This window comes from Mytilus edulis, chromosome 7 (genome assembly GCF_963676685.1).
Source record: "Mytilus edulis chromosome 7, xbMytEdul2.2, whole genome shotgun sequence".
NCBI lineage: Eukaryota > Metazoa > Mollusca > Bivalvia > Mytilida > Mytilidae > Mytilus > Mytilus edulis.
In genome coordinates this window covers 68231711-68252963 of record NC_092350.1, presented here as the reverse complement: position 1 = coordinate 68252963, position 21253 = coordinate 68231711, and the positions used below count along the sequence as shown (strand labels likewise).

At 30.1% G+C, this 21253-nt stretch overlaps 1 protein-coding gene across 2 annotated transcripts; it reads left to right on the top strand.

Moving 5' to 3' along the window:
* Positions 1-1979: 1979 nt before the first annotated feature.
* On the top strand, positions 1980-19321 carry LOC139482058 (pro-epidermal growth factor-like). Of its 2 annotated transcripts, XR_011654759.1 has the most exons (8): positions 1980-2103; positions 2397-2571; positions 6280-6498; positions 10416-10525; positions 13769-16213; positions 16915-17005; positions 17830-17922; positions 18801-19321. XR_011654759.1 is itself a non-coding variant. In XM_071265704.1 (5 exons), the coding sequence occupies exons 1-5, from the start codon at positions 2043-2045 to the stop codon at positions 14050-14052; spliced, it is 849 nt and encodes a 282-aa protein (XP_071121805.1). In that variant the 5' UTR covers positions 1980-2042; the 3' UTR covers positions 14053-16738. The 2 variants fall into 2 exon arrangements, 1 of the variants encoding a protein (XP_071121805.1); XM_071265704.1 differs by lacking the exons at positions 16915-17005; positions 17830-17922; positions 18801-19321 and having other exon boundaries at positions 13769-16738.
* The last annotated feature ends 1932 nt before the right edge of the window (positions 19322-21253 follow it).

Below are 21253 nucleotides of genomic sequence, written 5' to 3'. Positions count from 1 at the left end.
ATATTCAAATGAAGTAAAACGTATTTTGCTTTTTCAACAATTAAATAGCAAATTATCATAACTGAATGATATTAAAAACCTACATATTGGTAAACTTATGTTTTTTTACAATCATTTCGAATACTTTTGCCCAGTCCTTTTTTGGAAGAATTACTTTTCTACAAACTGAGGTATCTTGGAAAAAAATATATGTGAATGCTATGCGAGAAATCAAAACTATATCTAGAAATAACGCCACGTCATATCTAAAGATAAACGACAAAAAGAAAATACGAATAACCCTCGTTATTATACGAAGGATTGAAATCCTTTTTACGAACAATTTGTTTAACCAAGTTTATTCCACCATTTTCGACATACGAAGGAAGTTACCAAGTCAGGAAGCTATCATTTTTTATCCATTGATGTGTTTAAACTTTTGATTTTTTCATTTGATTATACGACGTTCAATTTTGAATTTTCCTCTGAGTTTGGGGTTTTTGTATTTCTACTTTTTTGTACGTTTAGAATTAGAAAATGCTACAAAAATAGTTACAGTTCCTTCACCATGAAATAAAGGGTATTTATGAGGTTCTTTTAATAACAAACAGCAAAAGAAACGAATAAAATGTCACGCTTGAATCAATTATTTCTATACCGATAAACATTTTTGTGACTAAGACGATATTAAAGCTCTTTCAACATAATGTTCTGTTTACAAATAATAAAAGGAAAAAAATGAGTATAACAGTTTAAAATTATAAAAAAAAATGTGTGCTGGGGTGCAGTTAAACGGAAATATTTGTTCGTGTCATTTCCAAGTATTTAATATTATGTCCTTGTGTTATTTGCACAGTGGATTTTACGAAACATAATTTTAATAATGCATCATCGGTTGAAAATCAAACAAATGTGAAGTGCAAACTTTATACAACTTAGACTATAATCATAATTTATCATGACATTTTATTTATTGTCGTTAAAACGTTCAATTGACTTGTAAAATAGAACAAATAACACGAAATCTAAATAGACTAATAAATATGTCATTTACTGATATTACTCTTAATCGAAAAAACCCAAAGTAGCATAAAGTGTTTCCTTATAAATACTAAAAAATATCAAACAATCAAAAAACGTATATTTGAAAATACCAGCAAGGAAACATTTGTGTTATTAATTGTCACACTCGAAAATACGTTTCAAATTTGATTTCCTCCTAAACCACCTCAAAAATCAAAGATTAAATATATTCCTCTTAACAATGTGTCATATAGTAACCTAGCATAGACAGAATTTTTGAAATTGATACGTATACAACTGATGCACTTGTTTAAGTAAAAATTTAAATGCAGTGTACAATCTTTTCATTGTAATTCATCACTTCTGGAAAAATATATACTGTTTGAATTATTTACTCTTGTTTTTTGTCGGACATTGTATAGCTTGCCAAATCATTTTGGTTATATTATTAGTTGTTAGGAAGTACTTCATGTTGAAGACCATTATTTTACCTATAATGGTTTACTTTTAAAAATTGTATTGACTTTGGATAGAGAGTGTCTCATTAACATTCATACCACATCTTTTCATATTTATTTTGAATAGTAAAACAATGTCACTGATGATAATCATCGTAATGAAGTAAAATAGATGAAGTTTAACGAACAATAAAATTTTATGATTCAGCGTTTTTATTTTGTTTACAATGGTTGATCAATTTATTTATTTCACTCCAGCTTAATTTTATAATGCATTATGGGGTATATTGAGATTGCATGACTCTTTGCTATTCTAACATCGAATAGCATGTAAAGTAGTCCTCCTTCCTTTTTCTTGTTGAACATACTTAAAATTATCGTAAATCATAACAAGCCATCGTCGTCTATAAACAATAAATCGCTACACATATTTATTGTACCATAAAACATTTAAAATCATGCTATAAACCAACGAAAAAAAGTAAACTGTAGTAATTTTTAAATGATTGTTATCTGTAAGTTGTTAAGTTTTCTTTGAAAACAAACTCATCTTCTTCAGTCAGTTGCGGCATATAGTGAACCATGGACGTTAGACTGTGGTTCAGCATATGTTGTATACCTTATCATATGACAGATGCGGCATGTAAGTTATTTATTGTATATTAAAGATACTAAAGATTGTGTTATTCTATAATATTTAATAAAAACAAGCCATGATAATTTCAAACTTTATTCTTTAAATTTAGAAAATTAATTCTGCTAATGTCTTTGCACACACTATCTTCCTCGAGATAACATTTGCATGCATTTGAACTAATTAACAAATTGCATGGAGTCAAAGTCAAATATGACAGGCAAACCAGATATTTTGTAAATAACGTTATCTTAATTTTGTTGTAATATAAGTTTGGATATTTCTTTAAATATTTGTTTTAGCTGTACCTGGAAAAGTTCTGTTTGCAAATTACACTTCAATAAATGAAATTGATGTTAAGACACGAATAATGACTGTACTTGTCAACCATGGAGAAAATGCAGTGTTTTCGTTGGACTACGATTACCAAAACAAATACGTTTATTTTCCAAGATATAATTTAAATGAAATTATGCGGTAAGTTTACTTTTGTACATTGATTCAATACATAGCAAAGTATTGTGGGTTTCTAAAGGAGTAGTAAATACAGTTCAATGAGCAAAAAGTAAAAACAACGCAAAAACGTCCTATGGTTCTATTTTGATTTTTTTTAACCATGCATTAGTGGGAAGTTATTCAATATCCGATTTGAAGGTCTATATCATAGTGCATACATATAACATAAACCAATGACATGTCAGCATTCAATTTGTCTTAGTACCATTATGACAAAACCAAAGGATCCCGACGGGTCTTTAAAATTAACACACACAAAAAAGAAGAGTTGTCAGATCTTCTTAGCAAAGCTTAGACAAATGACATGTAACTTAATCAGATTGTACAAGATATGATAAAAACATGTTTTCAAGTAGTTTTGATTAACAGTACCTTTATGCGTAGATGTCAATTATCAAGTCGATTAAAATAGTGCAAGCTTTATAAAGGTAAATTGACTTGAATGTTATATACGAAGCGAAAATATTGCAATTCACTTTTAAAAAAGAAATTATTAAATACAGTATTTGTATATCTGCAAATAAACTTCGTTTGTTATAGGTGTTTTTCAAATTGAGTATCATATACGTATGTGAAAGATGTTTCCACCATATGTTTAATCCATCTCACGAATAGTTGTAAATTAGAATATGGTAACACTTATGCGATTCAATGTTTGATTAAATTCAGACATGATGATAACATGGATAAGTGCAGTAACTTCATAGTTTTTATTTTCAATAAATAAAATGATAACTTAAAAAATAACCATGCTTTTTAAATTTTCGTGAAAACAATTGAAAATTTTGTCTTTAATTATTGATTATTATGATAAGGGACTGTTCGTTTTGAATTTTCCTCAGAGTTAAGAATTTTGTAATTTTATTTTGTATTTTGAAAATTTGAAATCAAAAGAACAAAAACTTATTTAAACAAATTTTGATTGGTAAATAAGATCACTGATAATTATACTATAATAATTTAACAAAGAACAACAACAATCACATACAAAACACCATAGCTTTAAGAAAAAATAGTTAATACCATGCTCAGAAAGAGCAGCTACGAAAAAACAAATAACAATCAACAAAATATAGTCATGCTTCTAACACTGGAACAGTGTCTAGGTGATTTAGAATGATAAGGTACATTTTTTGACTCATGACAACAAAGATTTTGGTGACATATCGCATCTGATGATGTGTACTTGGGCGAAATAGGACGGCATTGTGAATCCAATAATGACAAATAATTTGTTGTCTTTATTGTTATGTCATCAATCATACACAATGGTCTATATAGATAAGTATGCCTCTTAAAGAATTTTCAATGTGCACATTTAAAATTTTTTTTTTCTCTTTTCGATAATTATATTTTAAGACCATCCTTAAAAAAAATACGTATTATACTCGTTTATTCTACAAGTCTCCTGTTCCCACCTCCTCATTTATCTAGGCCGCAGACAAATGATCCCTGTTTACAGGTCAATCCGTGCCAAAGAAGCAGGAGACTAAACAAGCTTAAGCTGTGTATCACAGGGAAAGTTGATATGATAATGATTACATATTATACTTTATGACAATCAGTCCCAGCAAACAATATTACGTCATAATTACGTCGTGACAATGTAATTGTTTCGTCGCATTAACTTCAGGTTATTACGTTGTGTTTACGTAAAAGGGTATGGTTACTTTACGTTGTCACAACGGCATACATCAACGTTGTGGTGACGTAAAATAACGTTTCTACAACGTAATTCCTGACATTATAACACCGTTAATATCACGTAACAGGGCCGTATCTTGGATCAAGAAATAACAAACTCTGTTTTAAGGGTTCGGATGATTTAATAACCGGCATAAAAATAAACTCTGAAATAACAATTATATCACAATTTTAAATAACAGTTCTATTTCATAAAAAACAAGTATCTTAAATTATACTTTATCACACATGGTATTAGTAAAATTCAATGCTCTTTATAACCATGATTACTGTGAACTATACTTCTAATTCAAAGAAAATTACAATCAGTGAATTGCTGTCATGTGAACCTTTATTTCTCATTATGTTACACTACACAATAATGTAACCTTAGTTTACAAATAGTGTATTATATAATGTTTGCTGGTTTATAATGTGTACGGTCCAAAACTAAAGTTAAAACTGTAAATGTAACATTAAACTAATCGGAACATAAGATATTATCTGTTCTTTAAATGCAATTACATTACAACAACTATTAAGATGTAAATAATAATATTTTTATAAAGACTAATAAAGCCAATATTTAAATATGCTTAAAACCGTATATTTAAAGGGAAATAATGCAAAACGTTCTGTTTACAATATTACATAATTAAAACAGATTGACTCTTTCCCCTTTCTCTTTAATCAATAGTAATACTCTGTATATAACTACATCAATGGCGTCCTTAAAACAAAATGTAATCATAAACATTACGTTAATTTGAGTACAACAAAAGAGAAAAAAAGTAAAAGAAGAACTTTTGCCATTGCAAATTTTAGGAATGTCGATAAATACATCGCAACAACGTTTTAACATGTTTAATTACGTGATTTATTTGATCGGATACAGTAAAATTTCAGTTCTTTATTTCTGATTTTTTTATTATTGCAATGTATTATTGATGACAAAAACATACTTCCTCTTTAATAACAGCGTAAAAATCAACTTAATATTTTATCGACCAAACATATGACGAAATTGCTATAACGTTACAGATACGTGACACATTCGTCTCAAAATGACATTGCAACAACGTAAATTGGACGTTATTAAAAACAATATCAACGTTGTCCTGACTTCTCTTCTACGTCGTATCTGGTTGTGACGTAAAATTACATTCTCACAACGTTGCAACAATGTCGTACTAACGTAACGTCCGTCATGGCCTTCCAGCGACCAATACATAACTTCGCAAGGACGCCATGTGTTTCATGTGATGAAATGAAAAACAGCTATATAGAAAGTAATATTGAATCATATAATTCTAGTGCACCACTAAGCAAAGGATGACATAAAACAATATAACAAACATTGTATATGACTGTTCTATCTGTTATGGTTAGTAAAAATCATAAATGAGCAATCAAACTGTGTATTGTTACTTTGTCGTTTGTAATATTAGATATATATTTCAGATTTCAGATTGTTCATCATGTGTGTGTCCAAAGATGAAATGAATAAAATAAAATAAAATATTTATGCTAGTGTGGATTATTTTCTAATCTAGTTTTCTTCAAAAATACATACAGATGGATGCTGTCCGAACCTGTACAGCAAGTTAACTTAACAACCAGTCATTTGGACTGGTCAAAGTTAACCTTTGACAGGATAAAGGACTGCTCTGACCAGTCAAATGACCACAATCTAGTTTAATTGAAAAGCGGATTCGGTCCTAGGACTGTCTGCCGAAAAGTTAACTTGGAAACAGGTCTCCTACTGATAAAACTGACATAAGTTAACTTCGAAACCAGTCCTGTCAAAAGTACATATGAATTAACTTTGATTTTGACAACTCCGAATGAACCAGACCTGTTCACAAGTTACTAGTAACTCTTAATTTTTGCTATAAGTATTCAAATCCCGGAGGGTATGATGTTATGAACTACTACACGTAAAAACCCATCGTCAATAAATTTCGTGACTTTTAATTTTTATTCTAGATTCCCATATCCCTCACAGAACATAATATTGCAACATGTTGTGAGCACATCGTCCAACCCATCAGATGTAGCTGTTGATTCCGCCAATGATCATGTCTACTGGGTTAATCATTATGGTAACACTGTTTCAAGATGCAAATTAGATGGAACAAATGTAGTTGTTGTGTCCAACAGTCTTTCAAGTAGCACTTTTATGATACGACTAGATGTTATAAACAGGTATGATATATTAATATATTTGTAACATTGTCTTATGTAAATATCTGTAAGAGGTTTAATATCATAAGTAACTGAATTTGTCTTATTATTTGCATGCATGATGTTAGCAACTTATTGACATACTTGCTTTACCCTCTTGATCACCTGAAATCAACCCAACTGGGTTAATAATAATAATCGTTCTATTATTTCAAGATGCAAATTAGACGGAACAAATGTAGATTTTGTTTCCAACAGTTTATTTTACGTCTTTATGATACAACTAGATGTTACAAACAGGTATAATATATTATTATATTTGTAACGTTGTCTTATGTAAATATATATTAGAAGCTTTATGTCAAAAGTCACTGAATGTGACTTGTCATTTGCATACATGATGTTAATAACTAATTGAGAAATAATTGCTTACTAATCTATATCACTCGAGTTTACCCCATTTTTCATGTGACGCATTCGCTAAGTTTATAGCTTTTATTTGTGTTTCATGGTCCGTTGTCTGTAATTTACTTTTGTACTTGGTGCTTGCTTGTTTTCTTTGATTTGTCCGTTGTTTGAATGAACCATTGATATTTTTTTCTTCAATGAACGATATAAATAAAGAATTATGATACATATTATTCTTTTTGAATTAACACAACTAGCCAATGCCATTTAAAACCTTTTTTTTATTTATAATCACCGGAAATGTCACTCAAAATTTGAGAAGAATGCCACATTAACGTGGTTTTCACCGATACATGTTGTTCGTATTGAATTCAAATCTCAAATGTTTTCTATAACATTGTTTAACAAGTTATTCAGCTTGAAAAACCACCGACATAACTTTTCGATGAAAGCATAGCAAGATACAAACCATTGCATTTGGGAACTTTGTCGTTTCGAGAATCCCCAGTTTGACTGTCTCTCTGGTATCGTTTGCCCCTTTTTTCCGATACTACTACTAATGAAAGTATAATTAATAATCTGTAAAGTAACTTATACGAATTATCAATAAACTGTTAAAGAACACCTTTTTCTTTATATCAAAAAACAAATATTCAAAGAAACAATATCTTTTTTATCTATTTCATTCATGGTCTTATCTAGACTACTTTAACCTTCAACACTATGTACTTCATACATGGTCTTATCAAAATGTAGACTACTTTCACCTTCAACAATATATACTTCATACATGGTCATATCTAGACTACTGTAACCTTCAACAAGATCTAAAGATCTATTTTATCCATGGTCATATCTTACTTATCTTACATATGTTAGTCATCACTAACCTCACCTTACCTGGAACAATATCTATTTAATCGATGGTCTTTTCTAGACTACCTAAACCATCAACAATATCTACTTCATCCATGGTCTTACCTAGACTTCTTTAACCTGTAACACTATCTACTTCATCCATGGTCTTATCTGAATGTAGACTACTATAACCTTCAACAATATCTACTTCATCCATGGTCTTATCTAGACTATTTCATTGTTTTATCTTCAACATTTTTTACTTCATCTATGGTCTTATCTATACTAATTTAACCTTCAACACTATCAACTTCGTTCATGCTCTTATCTAGACTACTGTAACCATCAACAATATCTACTTCATCCATGCTCTTATCTATACTTCTTTAACATTCACCAATATCTACTTCATCCATTGTCTTATCTAGATGACTATAACCTTCAACAATATATACTTTATCCATGGTCTTATCTAGACTAATTTAACCTGAAACTTTATCTTACTTATCCATGGTCTTATCTAGACCACTGTATCTTCAACAATATCTACTTCATCCATGATCTTATCTAGACTACTGTAACATTCAACACTATCTACTTCATACATGGTCTTATTCAGATGACTATAACCTTCAACAATATCTATTTTATACATGGTCTTATCTAGACTAATTTAACCTGAAACTATATTTTCTTTATCCATGGTCTTATCTATACCACTGTATCTTCAACAATATCTACTTCATCCATGATCGTATCTAGACTACTTTAACCTTTAAAATATCTAATTCGTCCATGGTCTTATCTAGACTACTTTAACCTTTAAGAATATCTACTTCATCCATGGTCTTATCTAGACTTGTGCTTTATTGTTAAATATGTGTTTGTTTTGTGATTGTGACACAGTGATAACGGCTGTATCCATATTTTGACTATTTACCTGTTATGTCTGTTTTGTTCACGCATCGTTGTAAATATACTTGAAGTTGATGCGACTGTCACACATGTGAGAGGTTTAGCGCTATACAACCAGGTTCAATCCACCATTTTCTACATTTGAAAATGCCTGTACAATTGTATAAGTATGATTTTCTAACTTGGAAAAAAATACTACACAGATGTTCTTATTTCTGCGATTTATTATTATATTATCGCATTATCACTGATGATATTTTATGTGTAACTAAATATCAGTTTTTACAACCTCTAGATCTATATTCTGTATCAAACCTTGGATCATGTACTCGATTTATCTAATGGTCAAAGCCAAGCACCTAGGGATATGTCCTCATTCTTAAAAGCTTTTAAAAGTTTAGAATTTGAAGACACATAATGTACAAGATCACTTGATAAAACATATTCATCACCCAGAGCATATGCAAGTATCTGCCACAAAGAATCCAGTCCTTCTCTTTCCACTTTCCTTTCTGTTTGATTAGAGCTCACCCATCGGAAAATCCTTAATAAAACAGTCTGTCTGTTTTTAGTTTTAATTTTCTCATTAAGGCATCTGTTCTGTCCTCGTCGACTTTTAAAAGAAACTTTAAATCAACATTGTTATCTACCCATTGGAATGTTTCTTTTACTTTCAAGGTTAGAGCATTTACACTTTCATTGAATTTAAGCAAGTGTAAAACTTTAAGCAGCATGTGTTCCCTACTAACCAAATCTTTCTCCTCTCTTTTCAATTTCCGAATACCAACAAAATATTTTGGTAAATTGTTTTCCGATTTTCTCTAATATCATCTCTTCCATGTGTGTTTATTGGCGATGACAATACACTTATGAATATTAACAAGACAGGAATTTTCGTGGTGACAAGTTCCAGTATCCCTGATCCATAAATTCCTGATACATTGCCGCATATGTTTAGTCTTCACAAGGCATTTGCCAAAATAACAAGAAAAAAAGAATGCTGAAATAAAAAAAAAATCATCAAATGTTTAAAGTTGTTGCATGTTTATAAAGCTTTCTCTCCAAACTAGAGGAACTTCTCATCCTGAATACCCATTTATAGGATGTTGCATCCCTCATGAGTATACGACTATTTGAGGTTATACAAGACTTTAGATAGATGCCTATTTTACTTTTATATTTTATCAGAAATGCAAATGCAAATTATAAGTAGATTTAGTATATATTAAAAAAAAAGTAAAATAAAAATCATTTCAAAGATTACAGTTGATAATTCGAAGATTACAATTGCCAATCGTCAGAATAAAGTTGACAGTTCTCAGATTAAAGTTGACAATTATCAGATTAAAGTTGACTATTCTCAGAATAAAGTTGATAATTCTCAGATTAAAGTTGATAATTCTCAGATTAAAGTTGATAATTTCAAGATTTGATAGGATACATGCTTTTGTACTCTAGCCGATATAGAACAAATAAACACACATCAATACGCAAAACACGTAAATTCCAAATTCGAAATGACCTACACATTATCAATTGACCAATAATATCATATTTTTAAAGTGATTTCGTCACAACTTTTTATCCATAAAATAATTACGATTAACCAACTCGCCCTTGGAAAACCTGCATCTATCCATCAACGGAAACTATATGTTTTTTTTTCAATTTGCAGCAATTACAAACAATAGACATTACAGCTAGATGATGCTTTGTTTTATTTGTTTTATTTATTTGGTATCTATGTTATATGTCAGATGGTTGTATATTGGTTACCGCAATAAAGGAATATTCAAGTCTAGATTCGATTTAACTGACATGAGTATGATTGCAAATTTCACATCTGCCACTTACTGTATGGATATAGGTATGTTTCATTTTTCACATGTGTCCTATTTATGTAACGATTCAGGTTTAAAGGTGTCATTCTTTCTCTACTCGTCCTTACTTCTATTTGTATTCATTTACACCAGATTACATGTGTGTCGAGTATTATAATTGGATAACAACACAGAGATGTCAGTATATTTGCCGGGAGCTACCGGGATATATACGAAGTTTGTTTCCATAGTTTGAACCTTAGAAACATTTTCACAACACCTGTTACTATGTGTCGTAGTCAAAATGTACACAGAACACGAAGGAATGACAGAGGTTATTAGAAGAAAAATAATGATTTAAATCCGTTTAACTAAAAAACGCAATTTAAATACTAAAATATAATTTTGTGATGTCTTATTATGAATTATTACATTTACGATGAAATTATTTTCACAACAAATTACAAAAACCATCACGTATATGCTTAATATAAGGTTGTGTTATTAAATATATGTGTCCTGTAAAAACCAAGTCTATCACACACTGAACACGAAACATTAATATGAAAAAAGTAATAGAAAACAGACACTATTGTCAAGATAAAAAAAAGTTGCTTTGTAATAATAAGTTAATTAAAATATTAAGAAATCATTAACATGTAGTGATTTTACATGCTGCATTGTGAATTGTTAACACATGTATCCACTGGGGAAAAACACATTAAAAAGGGAGAATTCGTAATATATATGTGTAACTGAGACTGGGAATTTACCGTGACAATTTCTTGTTAGGGCTTATACACTCTACGGTGGAAGTGTCACAGTATATACCAACGTCTGAGGTCTGAATAATATATACAATCTTTTTTTTCATTTGTGTTTTTTTTTTTAAAATCAAACCATCTTTAACAAATTAGTGATTTAGACTAAGGGTAGTCTGCCATTTATAAATGCATACATGTGGAAACGCATAATAATATAAAAATATGATGAACAGTAGGTGTTTGTGAATTACACAATGCAAATAGTTACTAAAAAGCTGAAATAATACATGTACTATCCATTACCATAAAAGGAATGTCAAATGTAGGTAAATTCTACAAAAAATAATAAAAATATGAAGACCAATTACACACAATATATAACAAATGTATAACTTTTGAGCATTTGTTGATTTACCTCCACCAGGAATGCTCAAAGTAACATTTTTGAAAGACAATGATGTATTAGTACCGCTATAAGTAAAGGGTTTTTTGATGTAAAAGAACAGTCTTAATCTATATATATTAAGTATTTTTTGCCTGATACATATGTTCCTTGATAAGTTCCAAATTTCAAACGGACAAATTCCAATGTTAAGGGTGAACTAATGATAGGGGTCACCGTGACGATAACACAATAATTGCTAGCGTCGATTGTTCAATAGGAGACTTTAATATTTATACTGTTTAAGTTGTTAGTAAGCCATGTTATTATATTACGGACTTAAATTGTAAATACTTTGCAAAAATCTATCCAAATTTTTGTCGGTGTGTGGTTAAAGTAATATACTAGTAGGCCATTGCAGAAAAAGTTTTGTAAGATATAATATGATTGCTTAACATTTTCGTCACAATTTTAACATAATAACATTACTTTTGTTAATATATTCCTTGATCGTATGCTCTATAGAACCAGGTTTAATCCACCATTTTCTACATTTGAAAATGCCTGTACCAAGTCAGGAATATGACAGTTCTTGTCCATTCGTTTTTGATACGTTTTATTTTTTTATTTTGCCATGTGATTATGGACTTTCCGAATTGATTTTTCTCTAAGTTCAGTATTTTTGTGATTTTACTTTTTATGCTCTGCATGTTCCATATGTTGATATGCTTTTAGTATATATGAATTTTGTAGACGTGAACATTGAAAGAGCACTTTTTTATAAACATATACGATCTTACAAAATGTTAAGCAACTCGATTTATTTTTTTTTAAATTGCGTTTTCAAAGACATCCTCTTTTGTGAACTCAAAAATTCTACAGTTATGTTTGTCAAATTAAAGACATTGCATATTTTTAGGGAAGGGTTAAAATTGAAGGTAACAATTTCATTAGATGTTTGTTTATGGTTTAAACAAACTAATGCACAAAAACACATAATGGATGACGTGGTGCATCTGATGGCATAATTGATTGCATATCAATACTAGTAATTGTAAATACCTACTTACTCTCCAAAAAATGGCTTCCCTCGTTCAATGTTTTGTAATGTTTTTAATCAAACATCATTTTTTACGTTTGAAAATGCCTGTACCAAGTCAGGAATATGACAGTTGTTTGATGTGTTTTATCATTTGATTTTGCCATTTGATTATGGACTTTCCGTTATGAGTTGTCCTCGGAGTTACTTTTGGAAAGGAATAAAGTTAGTATCATCATAGGCTAGTGCTGTAAAAATAAGAATAGAATGTAAACAAAATTGTAAAAAAATCAGGTTAAGCATTTTCTACAAAGGTATATCCCCTCAATGTTTGACTCGCAGTAATCTCGATGGAATTATTTCAAAACTTCTATAAGTATGTTTTAAAGATGTTGTACATTTGTATCTAGTTATTGTATAACCCGCATGACGATTTTTCTGCTTCCATGAGTTTATATCAAATTAAAGAATAGCCAATGAGATTTCATTGGATGTATACATTTGTAGTTGTTTACTTATCCCATTGTTCATATTTATTATTGAAAGAATAATTTGTAACTCTTACATTGAGATTTTCGTTGTTAGCTAGTCGTCGCATTTGTATAACTTGTACACCGTGACCTTATTGTATGTAATATCAGATTTCATTAAACTTTATTTATTTTAATATTTGCTTGGTACTTGTTTTTTCTTTAACATTTGTTCTTATTTAAGCCTATTTTTTTATAAAAAATAATGTATCAGTTTAACATAGCGCAAACAAGAACTTCATTCGCTCAACGATAATATAAACCCTACGATACTCTTAATGATAATAGCTGCTATCTTTAATCAATTTAAAACAAACACTTGTACACGTCATGTTGGTATAAACAAATAATGTTAGTCTGGTGTCTGTCTTAAGTTCGCCTCAAATAAAAAATGCACATGTACCAGATAAATAAATAAATAAATAAAAAAAAATTCAATAAATAAATGAATAAATGAATAAATAAACAAATCCAAATCTGACAGAATGTAATAAGTTTGAATTATACTATACATTACTGAACGTTTGAACATATCCTTTCTTAATGTCTTTAGCAGCTGTTTTAATGTATTACAGACCTGATTGAGCAAAGACTGTATTGGATGAATAACGATGGTGATATAAAATCGGTTAATGTGGATGGTTCTGATGTTAAAACAATCATGTCAACAAATTATAGAACAATCTACTACGCTTTAGGTGTATTCGGTAGTTATATTTACTATGCTGATAGTAACAATCAGTTAGTCATGAGGCATACATCACAAGAATCAACACCGTCTGTTTTATATACAGACACCGACACCATTGGTAGCATATATGTATTGAATTCAACAGGTATGTACATAACCTTGACATAGTACTGACAAAAATGAGCATTTCCTGAAGTTGACGAATGCATGCCTTAGAGTGATCTCTTATTAATTATACTATATTTGACAAAGTAAAACTAACATATCAAAAAGGAAAGTAGATGCCATAGACGATTTCAAAAGAAATACATGAAAAACAACAAAAAACAAAAGTATAAACAACATTAAAAAAATCCTCGAACACAACGAGCCACATACAGAGAACAAGGGAGAACTTATGAACTATTTTTTAATGTTTTTGAATTAATTTAAAGTAAACAAAAGGAGTTTGTTACATTATCTTAGACAAACAATTCTTACTGACGAAAACTATTCGATCGTATGAAATAAAACACTCGTCCAGTCATAATATCCGTTATAGATATTATGGAACAAACGAATATGACAGCCACAAAACAAAACAAAATGCACGATAAAACTAAGTGAAAATAAATTTACCAATCGAAAAATTGTTGTTAGGCTTCATTTTGTTCTTATATCACATTATACAGTGAAATACTATAAGTTAAATAGTTACGGTATAAAATTATGAAATTTTAGTATTCATATTTTTTTGATACATTTTGATGCATGTTGTATTTGCTACTTTAGCTTTGCTAAATTTGAGTGTAAATTGTGCATTGCGAATTGCTTGCTGCTTTCCTCAATATTATGAAACGCATTTGCTTATTTACTATCTGTTTGACCTTTTATCTATTGATATAACGGTTGGGATTCCTATTTTTTTTCTCGCATTAATCACTAATTATAACTAATGTATGTATCTGCAATAATTTAGCACATGTTTGATTTAAGTTATTTTATATGAAGTAATGTTATTTTAAACTTTGACCTCCACATATAATGTAGTTTAAAAAGTTTGTATTTTTAATTTATAAAACGCTTGGTAATTAGTTATCAAAGGTACCAGGCTTATAATTTAGTACGCCAGACCCGCGTTTCGTCTACATTAGACTCATCAGTGATGCTCATATCACAATATTTATAAAGCCAAACAAGTACAAAGTTGAAGAGCATTGGTAGGAAACATGTATTTCTTTTATTTCTTGTCATTACACTATTTTCATGATTATGTAATCATTTGTCTCACTACTTTTGTTCTAGAAAACAATAATAATTACGCTTCAAGATAAACTTCGTATCACTATATGTGTTTTCCATATATACTTAAACGTCATTGATTTATTGTTTTACATTTTGTAGGAGTATTTTTTTGTCAAAGTTATCTTTTTCGTGAGTCACTGCAAAACAAATAAAACGTTAAAAATATATATGATTAACATATCTAAACGATGCATGAATGGATCAATTTTATCACAGGAACGACTAAAGAAAAAAAAGATGCATCGATTTTGATGTGAACAAGATGCGCGTCAATCAATAATTCTTAACTATTTCAACTGCATTCTACCTGTAATTGCAAACAATTATTATTTAATACATGTACTTTTATCCACACAGTAAGTATAATTGACCATTCAGAAACGAAAATCGTATGAAATAACAAATGTTAAATATGAATACATAATGACGCATGTAGAAGTTGACACACGAAGATAATTCCACAAATGATAAGAGATATGTTCACGCAAATATATAGTTGAAGAAAGAAAGATTTGTTAGAGACATCACATATGTTTTAGTTATCATAAAAAGTCCTCAAGAAATAATAATTATGACAAAAAAGCCCTACCTACACCGTAGATCATTTCAGAAATGCAACATTAACTGATAACATGACAGAAAGTATTATTTAAAAAAAAAAGATCGATATTAGTTCGTTCAATTAATTTTCAAAGAACGCGTTTCGAAGACCTACAATTTAAAATAAGGAGACGTGGTATAATTAGATATGAGACAACTCCCCACCAAGGGCCAAATGCAAGTTCTTTGAGGATTTTTAATATTTATTGCTATATATACAGTTAATTAGTTCATACCATTATTCAACAATTGCGTCTGATATCCTTCAATTTATAAGTACTCCATAATTCACATTTAAACAAACTTTATTTCCTATTTATGTTTCTGCATTGCCGTGACGATTAGGTCAGGGTAATACAGTAGAATTATGTCACTTGTTTTTTTTATGATCATGACTTTGCTTCCAACATAGTACTTTGGGACTTTGGGATTGAATATACTCGGGGTAAGTACTTTTTTAAGAGTAGTTTGTTTCAATTACAATCGATTTATTTAGTCTGTCATTTGGATTTATTACATATTGTAGCATAGGCATGACTGTCCTTTTTAACGTTTTTCAACACTTAGAAAAACCCATAACACATCAAACGCACTAGATGCATTCACTCCCCTGGAATCTAGTTGTACACACAATATTGTAATTATATTGGTATGAGTAACACTACCAGTATAATTCGTTTGAAAGTACACTATACCAATATACCTAGAATAAAAGCCACGACAAATAGTTATCAAAGGTACCAGGATTATAATTTTGTACGCCAGACGCGCGTTTCGTCTACATAAGACTCATCAGTGACGCTCATATCAAAATATTTATAAAGCCAAACACGTACAAAGTTGAAGAGCATTGAGGATCCAAAATTCCAAAACTACGCATAAACAACGGACACTAATGTATAAGCCTGATAGACAACAGCAGAATATAATTAGCCTTCACATTCAATATTCATGGTTTGGGATGAATAAACGATAACAGATAAGCGACAGTAAAATGAGTAAAGAAGAGTTACATTCATTGTTATTTTTGTTAAAATAATGATGACGTCGACAATTCCAATTTTGGTTTTATGAAATGGAGATTCTGATAAACTACAAAATTGTTGTTCAAATTTGAATAATTTAAAACCTTTTATTTTCACACAGTGCCTTCCCTTGATATGATGTCAAAACTGGTAGGAAGAAAGATGATTATGATTTTCAAACTGAGTTTCCATTATATTATGAGCAAATAAAAGTAAGTAAACGATTTGATAACTACGACAATATACCACGAAACAATAATAATTATTGCATTAAATTGGGATTTTAACATCAATGCATAATTATTTGGATAATATCATACTTTGCTTGAAAAAATCAATGAAAAAGTTAAGATAATTCTCTTGCAGGTATATTAAATACGTTCAACGTTATGTTCAGCAGAAATGATAAAAGCATAATAAATTGTCCATTATTCGGCTGACGGAGCGACATAGTTGATATACTGTGACTGCGTTTTGTACGACATGATGTAGACCTGGATGTACGTTTAAACGTTGGTTGCAAAAATGAACGTAGGCTATGTTTTTTTTTATTAAGTAATTTTCATTTTGTCTTTTTTGATAATCAGTAAAAGCAATGAACGATATTTTGTTTTAGTACCAACTTTTTATGGTAAAATATCAGGTTTGTTCTTCGGGCTCACCAAATTATTTACCGATAGCATATATTCATTATCCATATATAACAGATGCCAATAAAAGTATCATTCATAAAGAGACTTTCTCATTCTCCATATCATCGTATTTGTATCTACCATAAGCAACATGATACGTTAACTGATATCTTCCATTGTTTTAAGTAGGGAAAGCCATGTTCAGTCTTTAGTATTCTAACTCGGATTGTATGAAATGGTCGTCTACTGATAATTCACAATAATTTTCTTCGTGGGTTTTGAATATAACGTTGGTACCTTTGCCGCTTTGTTTTTTACAAAATATAAGAATAGATTATAATGACAATTTGTCTTCACTTCTTAGATGTAGACTAATGTAAATGTACCTGCCGTCTCCTTTTTAGCGGTTCACCGACAACTAACTATAGAGGGAGTGTGAGACAGGTTACATCATTATGTTAGAAAACAAGCCCATACCATCTATTCGACAATCAAATGTAAGTACAGAAAATCAGAAATAATGGCGTTTGTTAAATTTTAGGAAACAAGGTTTAACTTAATTGTAGGAGCTAATTTTACGATAACTTTGTTAAAATAAAAACAAAAAATACCCAACTGCAACGTTATACTGTTTTTTTTTTGTTGTATACATTTTTTCTATAGAAAATACATCTTTCAAAGCATAAATTGAACTGTAAAAGTTATAAATGCATTATCATGGATTAGTGGCCTTCAGCTGTTGTCTGTTCTACGGTCGGGTTGTTGTCTCTTTGACACATTCCCATCTTTCATTCATCGTAATTAGTAATACAAAGTCAAAATTGTTATTGATGTCTAGCAATGTGAAAACAAAATGCATTACACCAAATTCATAATAACCTTCAGAAGCCAGTGTCACTGATATCCGTATGTATAGTGTAATTGACTATCCTTTATTTTTCTTGTTTTTTTGTTTTATTTAAGACTTGAATGTTTATGCGAATTGAATTGAGTTCTTAAAGCTTCGATTGCAGCGCATTATAAATGAAGCGCCTAATAGCAACACTATGCGTACATTCAAACATTTTGCAACCGTTTACTTTTTCAAAAAGAATAATAGTTTTACTTCATTAACATTATGTTGTCATTTGTTTGGGATACTTGTACCCAAGATTGACATTATGAACTGATAGATTCAGCAAATAAAGTATAAATCGATTGGCATGCATAACACAATATAGAACCGTATGTTCTAAGATGTTTTTTAAATTCTCACGAAATTACAGAAATTAAAGTATGAATATTTAAGATAGCTAAAGAGTATCGTAGAGGCTATCGTTATAAACATAATATACCAGTGTCAAAGTTTTCTTTATAGGTTTATTTACATTTTCAGATGTAGAAACTGTCACATTAGACATGTTAGATGGCATAATGATGATTATCAAACTATATAAACTGGAGGATATTGAAACATTCTTTGTCTTTTTTTTTAATTTTGTGAGTAAAAAGACAAACAAACAAAGTTTCGCAAAGAAATTAAACTGTCCAGTCTGAATATAGTAGCCAAGGCATGGAAGTAAACTACCCTACATGAAGACAGGTTGAAGTTTAAAAATAAACAATGATGCGTCGTTTATAAAAGTAAAGAAGAATAGTTGAAGCTTAAGTAAAGATGACTAGATGTTTCAAACTATGTATGTTGACGCTTTATCTAAATTGATGTTAGTTTATATATAATGATTTAATATACTCGTTACTTATACATGTTATATTGACAACGAAAACTCTCAAAAATGAGTAAGGCAGAGATATAGAGAAAATTGAATATAAATGCAGTTTAATATGATCATGTAAAATACATAAGTTATTTTGAAGATGTGTGTTAGTTCGTTGAAATTACAATGGATTCGTGTATTTTGTTTTTTATCGATTTTCGTGGTTTGTGGAAAACTTGCATATTCGTGGAAAATAAATTTCGTGATTTTAGCAAATTCTGCCTAAAATTTGTAAGGTGTTTTAACTCGTGGTTCCCCTGTGCTCACGAAAATTGGAATCCAACTAATATTATTGAATCTACATTACTCCTTGTTTTTCTACGCAGATGTAAAGCAACATACATAAGTTCCGACAAATGTTTTTCACAATAAGATTGTTTTTTTTAACATAATAGATTACAGTCAAACCTGATTAAACCGGACCCTGAATAAACCGGTTTCCTGTCCAATCCGGCCGAAAATGAAAGTCCCATATTTTTCCATTCAAAGTCTTTGTTAAAATACCCTTTGTAAACCGGACCCTGTGTATTCCGAATTCCGGTCTAATTATGGAGTCCCAATACTCTTAATTACATTAATTATTACCTGTCAAAACCGGTTTGTTTAATTAATTTCAATGATCGATATGCAATCAAAACATATTTGTTTATACAATATGGCTTTTCGTGATAATCAATTATTCAGATGTCAAACTGTGAACCTACAATCGTACAGTAGTGAGCTGTATTATTTATTAAAACATTATAAACGTGTCAATTAAACGAAAAGACACACCGAATATATCTCGGATTGAACTTACGTTTTAACTTGGATAAACAAATAAAAATCGCGGAGTAAGAAATTCACATCGTGATTTCGAAATCCTGGGTTTTCTGTTGTGAACCCCTTAACAAATGACCTTGATAATGAAAAACACCCGGATGACAACAATCAATGGATATTGTACACTGTACGACAACGTGTCGAAAGTGATGAAATTACGTTTGATAATATTCTAGCTTTTAAATCGGCCATTCCAACATTTCAAATTATTGATCATGGAAGTAAATCGAAACTCTCGTCTTACAATCACAACAACTCGAGCATTATTATGCAAATGCAAACAATAAAAAACGAAGTGAAATTATTTTAATATTATCAGATACAATTTACAATCAGAGAGAACTAATGACGGACGTCACATGTCATTAACTTCCGGTCAAAACGGAAACCTGAATAAACCGGCTCACTGTCCAAACCGGCCCTTTTTCATAGTCCCGTAGCTGACCGGTTTATACAGGTTTTACTGTATAATGCGAAATTTAAAAAGCCATCAGTGTTTAACAACAAACTCAACTACATGTTCAGTACATATATATACTGCTGTCATTGATTTCAGCTGATTGTATCGATTCATTGTCAGGTTATTCTCTAACCAAGGAAAATCAAAACACAATATAAGCTATACTCGTCCGCCTTTTTATTAAAAAAACACTAGCATCCGACGAATATTATAGCAAAACAGAGGAAGACCAACAACCTATTGATATAAGATAAACTCATATTATATAAACACTATATTCATTTGGAAAAAAAACACAATGTATTGGTATAATAAATTTGAGTAACAACTTTCAATGTATTGTGTTTATTTACTTGCTGACCAGCTGACAAGAGCCTGTTAGTTGATTATTCATGCTGCATATTTTAAATGGATTTGTCCATTGCATCTATTATAAACCTTTGCCTGTCTAACCGTTGTAGTTGTGATCTCCGTGATCTTTGGGAGTTGACGCAATAATCTCTGTTATGTTTTTTTGGATGAATCGGAGTATTTATTTTGAAAACATTTAAATTTTTCATTTTTGTTGTTAATGGTAGTCCAACGTGTTATTCCACTGTTGATGAAAGTTCATAAACCCTTTAATGGGCGACCTTTACTTTATTGTTGTTTTTGTGGTAGTATTCAAGTAAAAGGTGTTCCAACTTTACATATCATACACTAAATAGAACTTTAGATAAGTGTATCTTTTAGTTCTGCCCAATATCGTGTCTTACACCCAGTTTTTGTGGAGTTCGTGTTGTTTCTTAA

Coding starts and splice junctions, on each gene's coding strand:
- LOC139482058 (XM_071265704.1), top strand. CDS start 2,043: ATGGACGTTAGACTGTGGTTCAGCATATGTTGTATACCTTATCATATG. Junction 6,499..10,415: donor CGACTAGATGTTATAAACAG/GTATGATATATT, acceptor GTTATATGTCAG/ATGGTTGTATATTGGTTACC. Junction 10,526..13,768: donor CACTTACTGTATGGATATAG/GTATGTTTCATT, acceptor AATGTATTACAG/ACCTGATTGAGCAAAGACTG.